Here is an 8,744-nt window from a genome sequence, read left to right as displayed (position 1 = left end):
ACCGATGTCAATTGATTAGTGGATATGATTGATTGAAATAAACATCTGGCATAACGCATGACGTCAGTGTTTATTATTGATCGTTTGTGAAAATGAAAAATCGTTCCCAAATACATCCAGAATAAATAGACAAAATAGGACAACTACCCACATGTTCACAAATGATAAAAAAAAAACGCTCACCGTGTTGTTAAATGGAGACATATTGACATCACGTGACAAATGTTAGCGCGCGCAAAAGAATAGCCTATTTGAATAATAAGATTATCTAGGACACCTTGCATATGGTAGGTGTACAGACACTGAGGTAGACAAGACATGTTCCCTTTAAATTGTTACAATGGATATAAACAACATCTGTTTGTATATTGAGGTGCAATATATAATTCGGGATTCGAAAATGTTGGAAAAATAATCAACTGTTTAAAATAATTTTCTCCAATATTTCTCACCATCGTTATATATATATTCCACCATAATATACGCACATACGTTGATTATTTCATAAATAATGACATTTATGTACGAATTAAAGTAAAAATGATGTAATTAACGGAAGGGGACAGTGAACTAACGGGAAGGGACAGTGAACTAACGGGAGGGGACAGTGAACTAACGGGAGGGACAGTGAACTAACGGGAAGGGACAGTAAACTAACGGGAGGGGACAGTGAACTAACGGGAGGAGACAGTGAACTAACGGGAGGGGACAGTAAACTAACGGGAGGAGACAGTAAACTAACGGGAGTGGACAGTGAACTAACGAGAGGGGGCAGTGAACTAACGAAAGGGGACAGTGACCTAACGGGAGGGGACAGTGAACTAACTGGAGGGGATAGTGAACTAACGGGAGGGGACATTAAACTAACGGGAGGGGACAGTGAACTAACGGGAGTGGACAGTGAACTAATGGGAGGGGACAGTGAACTAACGGGAGGGGACAGTAAACTAACGGGCGGGGACAGTAAACTAACGGAAGGGGACAGTGAACTAACGGGAGGGGACAGTAAACTAACGGGCGGGGACAGTAAACTAACGGAAGGGGACAGTGAACTAACGGGAGGGGACAGTGAACTAATGGGAGGGGACAGTAAACTAACGGGAGGGGACAGTGAACTAACGGGAGGAGACAGTGAACTAACGGGAGGGGACAGTAAACTAACGGGAGGAGGCAGTGAACTAACGAGAGTGGACAGTGAACTAATGGGAGGGGACAGTGAACTAACGGGAGGGGACAGTAAACTAACGGGGGGGGGCAGTGAACTAACTGGAGGGGACAGTAAACTACCGGGAGGGGGCAGTGAACTATCGAGTGGGGAAAGTGAACTAACGGGAGGGACAGTGAACTTACGGGAGGAGACAGTAAACTACCGGGAGGGGGCAGTGAACTAACGAGTGGGGAAAGTGAACTAACGGGAGGGACAGTGAACTAACGAACTAACTGGAGGGGATAGTGAACTAACGGGAGGCGACAGTAAACTAACGGGGGGGGGGGGGACAGTGAACTAACAGGGGGGGGGACAGTGAACTAATGGGAGGGACAGTAAACTAACGGAAGGGGACAGTGAACTAAGGGGAGGGGACAGGGAACTAACGGGAGGAGAAAGTAAACTAACGGGAGTGGACAGGGAACTAATGGGAGGGGACAGCGAACTAACGGGAGGGGACAGGGAACTAACGGGAGGGACAGTGAACTAACGGGAGGGGACAGTGAACTAACGGGAGGAGACAGTAAACTAACGGGAGTGGACAGTGAACTAACGAGAGGGGGCAGTGAACTAACGAAAGGGGACAGTGACCTAACGGGAGGAGACAGTGAACTAACGGGAGGAGACAGTAAACTAACGGGAGGGGACAGTGAACTAATGGGATGGACAGTAAACTAACGGGAGGGGACAGTGAACTAATGGGAGGGACAGTAAACTAACGGGAGGGGACAGTAATCAAACGGGAGGGGACAGTGAACTAACGGGAGGGGGCAGTGAACTAACGGGAGGGGACAGTAAACTAACGGGAGGAGACAGTAAACTAACGGGAGGGGACAGTGAACTTACGGGTGATGGCAGTGAACTAACGGGAGGGGACAGTGAACTGAAGGAAAGGATCAGTAAACTAACGGGAGGGGACAGTGAACTAACGGGAAGGTACAGTAATCTAACGGGAGGGGACAGTGAACTAACGGGGGGGGCCAGTGAACTAACGGGAGGGACAGTGAACTAACGGGAGGGGACAGTAACCTAACGGGAGGGGATAGTGAACTAACGGGAGGAGACAGTGAACTAACGGGAGGGGACAGTGACCTTACGGGAGGTGGCAGTGAACTAACGGGAGGGGACAGTGAACTGAAGGAAAGGATCAGTAAACTAACGGGAGGGGACAGTGAACTAGCGGGAGGGGACAGTGGAGTGGACAGTGAACTAACGAGAGGGGGCAGTGAACTAACGAAAGGGGACAGTGACCTAACGGGAGGGGAGAGTGAACTAACGGGAGGAGACAGTAAACTAACGGGAGTGGACAGTGAACTAACGAGAGGGGGCAGTGAACTAACGAAAGGGGACAGTGGCCTATCGGGCGGGGACAGTGACCTAACGGGAGGAGACAGTAAACTAACGGGAGAGGACAGTGAACTAACGGGAGGGGACAGTGAATTAACGGGAAGGGACAGTAAACTAACGGGAGGGGACAGTGACCTTACGGGGGATGGCAGTGAACTAACGGGAGGGGACAGTGAACTAACTGGAGGGGATAGTGAACTAACGGGAGGGGACATTAAACTAACGGGAGGGGACAGTTAACTAACGGGAGGGGACAGTGAACTAACGGGGGGGGCCAGTGAACTAACGGGAGGGACAGTGAACTAACGGGAGGGGACAGTGAATTAACGGGAAGGGACAGTAAACTAACGGGAGGGGACAGTGACCTTACGGGGGATGGCAGTGAACTAACGGGAGGGGACAGTGAACTAGCTGGAGGGGATAGTGAACTAACGGGAGGGGACATTAAACTAACGGGAGGGGACAGTTAACTAACGGGAGGGGACAGTGACCTTACGGGGGATGGCAGTGAACTAACGGGAGGGGACAGTGAACTTACGGGAGATGGCAGTGAACTAACGGGAGGGGACAGTGAACTAACGGGAGGGGACAGTGACCTTACGGGAGATGGCAGTGAACTAACGGGAGGGGACAGTGAACTGACGGAAAGGATCAGTAAACTAACTGGAGGGGACAGTGAGCTAACGGAAAGGAACAGTAAACAAACGGGGGAGGGGACAGTGAACTAGCGGGAAGGGACAGTAATCAAGCGGGAGGGGACAGTGAACTGGGGGGGGACAGTGAACTCACGGGAAGGGAGCGGTAAACTAACGGGAAGGGACAGTAACCTAACGGGAGGGGCCAGTGACCTTACGGGAGATGGCAGTGAACTAACGGGACGGGAAAGAGAACTAACGGGAGGGGAAAGTAAACTAACGGAAAGGAACAGTAAACTAACGGGATGGGACAGTGACCTTACGGGGGATGGCAGTGAACTAACGGGGAGGGACAGTAATCTAACGGGAGCTAACGGGAGGGGACAGTAATCAAACGGGAGGGGACAGTAACCTAACGGGAGGGGACAGTGACAGTGAACTAACGGAAAGGGCCAGTGAACTAACGGGAGAGGACAGAGAACTAACGGGAAGGGACAATGTTCTAACGGGAGGGGACAGTAAGCTAACGGGAGGGGACAGTAAATTAAGGGGAGGGGACAGTGACCAAACGGGAGGGGACAGTGAAATAACGGGAGGGGGCAGTGACCTTACGGGAGATGGCAGGGAACTAACGGGAGGGGACATTGAACTAACGGGAGGGGACGGTGAACTAACGGGAAGGGAACGGTAAACAAACGGGAAGGGACAGTGCACTAAGGGACAGTAAACTAACGGGGGGGGGCAGTGAACTAACGGGAGAGGACAGTGAAGTTACGGGAGATGGCAGTGAACGAACGGGAGGGGACAGTAAAATAGCGGAAAGGAATAGTAAACAAACGGGAGGGGACAGAAAACAAACGGGAGGGGACAGTAACCTAACGGGAGGGGACAGAGAACTAACGGGAAGGGACAATGTTCTAACGGGAGGGGACAGTGGACTAACGGGAGGAGACAGTGAACTAACGGGAAGGATCAGTAAACTAACGGGAGGGGAAAGTAAACTAACGGAAAGGAATAGTAAACAAACGGGAGGGGACAGAAAACAAACGGGAGGGGACAGAAAACTAACGGGAGGGGAGAGGAAACTAACGGGAGGGGAAAGTAAACTAACGGGAGGGGTCAGTAAACTAACGGGAGGGGTCAGTAAACTAACGGGAGGGGTCAGTAAACTAACGGGAGGGGACAGTCAACTAACGGGAGGGACAGTGAACTAACGGGGAGGGACAGTAAACTAACGGGACGGGACAGTGAAATAACGGGAAGGGACAGGAAACTAACGGGAGGGGACATTGAACTATCGGGAGGGGACAGTGAACTTACGGGGGACAGTAAACTAACGGAAAGGAACAGTAAACGAGCGGGAGGGGACAGTGAACTTACGGGAGATGGCAGTGGACTAACGGGAGGGGACAGTGAGCTAATGGGAGGGGACAGTGACCTTACGGTAGATGGCAGTGAACTAACGGGAGTGGACAGTGAACTAACGTGAAGGGACAGTGAACTAACGGGATGGGACAGTGACCTTACGGGAGGTGGCAGTGAACTAACGGGACGGGACAGTAAACTAACGGGAGATGCCAGTGAACTAACGGGAGGGCCCAGTGGACTTACGGGAGGGGACAGTGAACCAACTGGAGGGGACAGTAAACTAAGGGGAAGGGACAGTGCACTAACGGGAAGGGACAGTGATCTAACGGGAGGGAACAGTGACCTAACGGGAGGGGACAGAGAACTAACGGGAGGGGCCAGTGACCTTACGGGAGATGGCAGGGAACTAACGGGAGGGGACATTGAACTAACGGGAGGGGACAGAGAACTAACGGGAAGGGACAATGTTCTAACGGGAGGGGACAGTGAGCTAACGGAAAGGAACAGTAAACTAACGGGAGTAAACTAACGGGAGGGGTCAGTGAAATAACGGGAGGAGGAAGTGAACTAACGGGAGAGGGCAGTGAACTAACGGGAAGGATCAGTAAACTAACGGGAGGGGTCAGTGAAATAACGGGAGGAGGCAGTGAAGTAACGGGAGAGGACAGTGAAGTTACGGGAGATGGCAGTGAACTAACGGGGAGGGACAGTAATCTAACGGGAGCTAACGGGAGGGGACAGTGCCCTTACGGGAGATGGCAGTAAACTAACGGGAGGGGGCAGTGAAATAACGGGAGAGGACAGAGAACTAACGGGAAGGGACAATGTTCTAACGGGAGGGGACAGTTAACTATCTGGAGGGGACAGTGAACTAAGGGGAGGGACAGTAAACTAACGGGGGGGGGCAGTGAACTAACGGGAGAGGACAGTGAACTAACGGGACGGGACAGTAAACTAACGGGAGGGGACAGCGAACTAACGGGAGGGGACAGAGAACTAACGGGAAGGGACAGTGCACTAAGGGACAGTAAACTAACGGGGGGGGGCAGTGAACTAACGGGAGAGGGCAGTGAACTAACGGGAAGGATCAGTAAACTAACGGGAGGGGTCAGTGAAATAACGGGAGGAGGCAGTGAAGTAACGGGAGAGGACAGTGAACTTACGGGAGAGGGCAGTGACCTAACGGGAGGGGACAGAGAACTAACGGGAAGGGACAGTAAACTAACGGAAAGGAATAGTAAACAAACGGGAGGGGACAGTAACCTAACGGGAGGGGCCAGTGAACTAACGGGAGGGGTCAGTAAACTAACGGGAGGGGACGGTGAACTAACGGGAAGGGAACGGTAAACGAACGGGAAGGGACAGTGAATTAACGGGAGGGGACAGTAATCTAACGGGAGGGTACAGTGAACTAACGGGAAGGGACAATGTTCTAACGGGAGGGGACAGTAATCAAACGGGAGGGGGCAGTGAACTTACGGGAGACGGCAGTGAACTAACTGGAGGGGGCAGGGAACTAACGGGAGGGGACATTGAACTAACGGGAGGGGACAGAAAACAAACGGGAGGGGACAGTAACCTAACGGGAGGGGACAGTGGACTAACGGGAGGAGACAGTAAACTAACGGGAGATGGCAGTAAACTAACGGGAGGGGGCAGTAAACTAACGGGAGGGGACAGTGAACTAACGGGAGGGGAAAGAGAACTAACGGGAGGGGACAGTGAACTAACAGGGGGGGGGACAGTGAACTCACGGGAAGGGAACGGTAAACTAACGGGAAGGGACAGTGCACTAACGGGAGGGGACAGTGAAATAACGGGAGGAGGCAGTGAACTAACGGGAGAGGACAGTGAACTTACGGGAGACGGCAGTGAACTAACGGGAGGGGACAGTGAACTAACGGAAAGGAACAGTAAATTAACGGTGAACTTACGGGAGATGGCAGTGAACTAACTGGAGGGGACAGTGAACTAACGGGAGGGGACAGCGAACTAACGGGAGGGGACAGTAAACTAACAGGAAGGGACAGTAAACTAACGGGAGGGGATAGTGAACTAACGGGAGGGGAAAGTGAACTCACGGAAAGGAACAGTAAATTAACGGTGAACTTACGGGAGATCGCAGTGAACTAACTGGAGGGGACAGTAAACTAACGGGAAGGGACAGTAAACTAACGGGAGGGGACAGTGAACTAACGGGAAGGGATAGTAAATTAACGGGAGGGGACAGTAAACTAACGGGAGGGGACAGTAAACTACCGGGAAGGGACAGTAAACTAACGGGAGGGGGCAGTGAACTAACGGGAAGGGACAGTAAACTAACGGGAAGGGACAGTAAACTAACGGGAAGGGACAGTAAACTAACGGGAAGGGACAGTGAACTAACTGGAGGGGACAGTAAACTAACGGGAAGGGACAGTGAACTAACGGGAGGGGACAGTGCACTAACGGGAAGGGACAGTAAACTAACTGAAGGGGACAGTGAACTAACTGGAGGGGACAGTGAACTAACGGGGGGGGACAGTGAACTAACGGGACGGGACAGTAAACTAACTGGAGGGGACAGTGAACTAACTGGAGGGGACAGTGAACTAACGGGAGGGGACAGTGAAATAACGGGAGGGGACAGTAAACTAACGGGAGATGGCAGTGAACTAACGGGAGGGGACAGTAAACTAACGGGAGGGGACAGGGAAATAACGGGAGGGGACAGTAAACTAACGGGGAAGGGACAGTGAACTAACTGGAGGGGACAGTGAACTTACGGGAGGGGACAGTGAACTAACTGGAGGGGACAGTGAACTTACGGGAGGGGACAGTGAACTAACGGGAGGGGACAGTGCCTCAATGAAGCTAGCTTTAGATAGTGTTGTTACACAACGTATCACAGATAGCATTATATAGTACTTTTAGACTGCGGTGTCTCGGTGATGTCGTGGTCAATAAATTGACCAAAGATGGCCATCATAATTGTCCTCGTCGGGTCGTTGGGTGTCTCCTCATCAGTTTCGTCCCTCATTGCAACATTTGACACTTTTCGTGGACTCGGCAGTGCGATGTTATTCACACCAACATTGTTCGGTTCATTGACTCCTGAAAGGAGACATACATATATAGTATACTTTGTGAATGATTATTTTCTAGTTTTCCACTTAGATTTTGTTACACGAGGTCACGAATAGGAAATATATGTATTCAAATACAGGTTTTTCATAGTTATCTACAAAAGAAATATAAGTAGAGTCTACAAATAGCTGAATAAAATAATCGACACTTGTCTTGGACTTGAAAGTCTATTGTTACATGTATCGATCACTTCAACCCATTCAAACAATTAATACTTGATGAGCGAAAATTATAAATGAATCAGCAATTCATTACGAACATTCATGAATTTAATACAAAACTAGATATAACTCCAAGTTAGGGCTTCCTGGATACCCCTCGATCCTCGCTTTTCTAAAAGCTTTGAAGGCCACTCATGAAACAGAGGAGGAGATATGTTGTGCAAATCTTTATTATGCTGTAATTTGGAAGTTAGTTTCAATACACAATGTAGTTTAGTTCAAGGTCAAAGGTCAACTTAAGGTCGCAGTAATTTTGTTTTAGGATACGACATACCGCCTCCCCATGATGTACCCTACATGTGGAATTGTATGCCAGGTCACGAAACAGCAGCCGATATATTCTGCAAAAGCCATTGTTTTAGTAGTCGAGGTCAAAGGTGAATTCGAGGTGACATTGTTATCGTTAAATAGGATTCGACGCTCCGTCATACAAAGCTTCATGCCCAATCTTGAGAACGTGGCCGAGATACACGTTTATACTCCGGAAACCACAATCAGTAGGCTAGGACATGCGCAAGAGCGATTCGGATACTATTCACCCTCAACTTCGGTCGAAGCAGGGTATGGATAGAAAATAGTACTGAATTAAAGGTACTGCTTAGCACACAGAAACAGTATAGCTACGACTGAGGAAAGAGAAAAGACAATATTTTAATGCACAAAAAAAAGATGTTTGAAAACGACACTTTCAGATTTAACGAAAATTGAAGGAAGGAAAACAAGTTTAATAAAGAGCATTACTTGATGATGTATAGTTTATATCAATTAATATAATGGAGTTTATTTTTATTTATTTATTTTTTATATAGTGAGTCAGTTTTTCAATTCCAATTTCATTTC

General features: G+C 49.6%; 1 protein-coding gene across 1 annotated transcript; it reads left to right on the top strand.

Moving 5' to 3' along the window:
• Nucleotides 1-908: 908 nt before the first annotated feature.
• LOC110465293 (uncharacterized transmembrane protein DDB_G0289901-like) lies at nt 909-7,295 on the top strand. The gene is made up of 5 exons (XM_021521003.1): nt 909-1,236; nt 2,226-2,789; nt 4,722-5,063; nt 6,000-6,470; nt 6,676-7,295. The coding sequence occupies exons 1-5, from the start codon at nt 909-911 to the stop codon at nt 7,293-7,295; spliced, it is 2,325 nt and encodes a 774-aa protein (XP_021376678.1).
• The last annotated feature ends 1,449 nt before the right edge of the window (nt 7,296-8,744 follow it).

The sequence above is a fragment of the Mizuhopecten yessoensis genome, unplaced genomic scaffold (assembly GCF_002113885.1).
Source record: "Mizuhopecten yessoensis strain PY_sf001 unplaced genomic scaffold, ASM211388v2 scaffold11069, whole genome shotgun sequence".
Lineage (NCBI taxonomy): Eukaryota > Metazoa > Mollusca > Bivalvia > Pectinida > Pectinidae > Mizuhopecten > Mizuhopecten yessoensis.
Note: the sequence above shows the minus strand (reverse complement) of the source record. Positions and strands in the feature narration are given on the sequence as shown.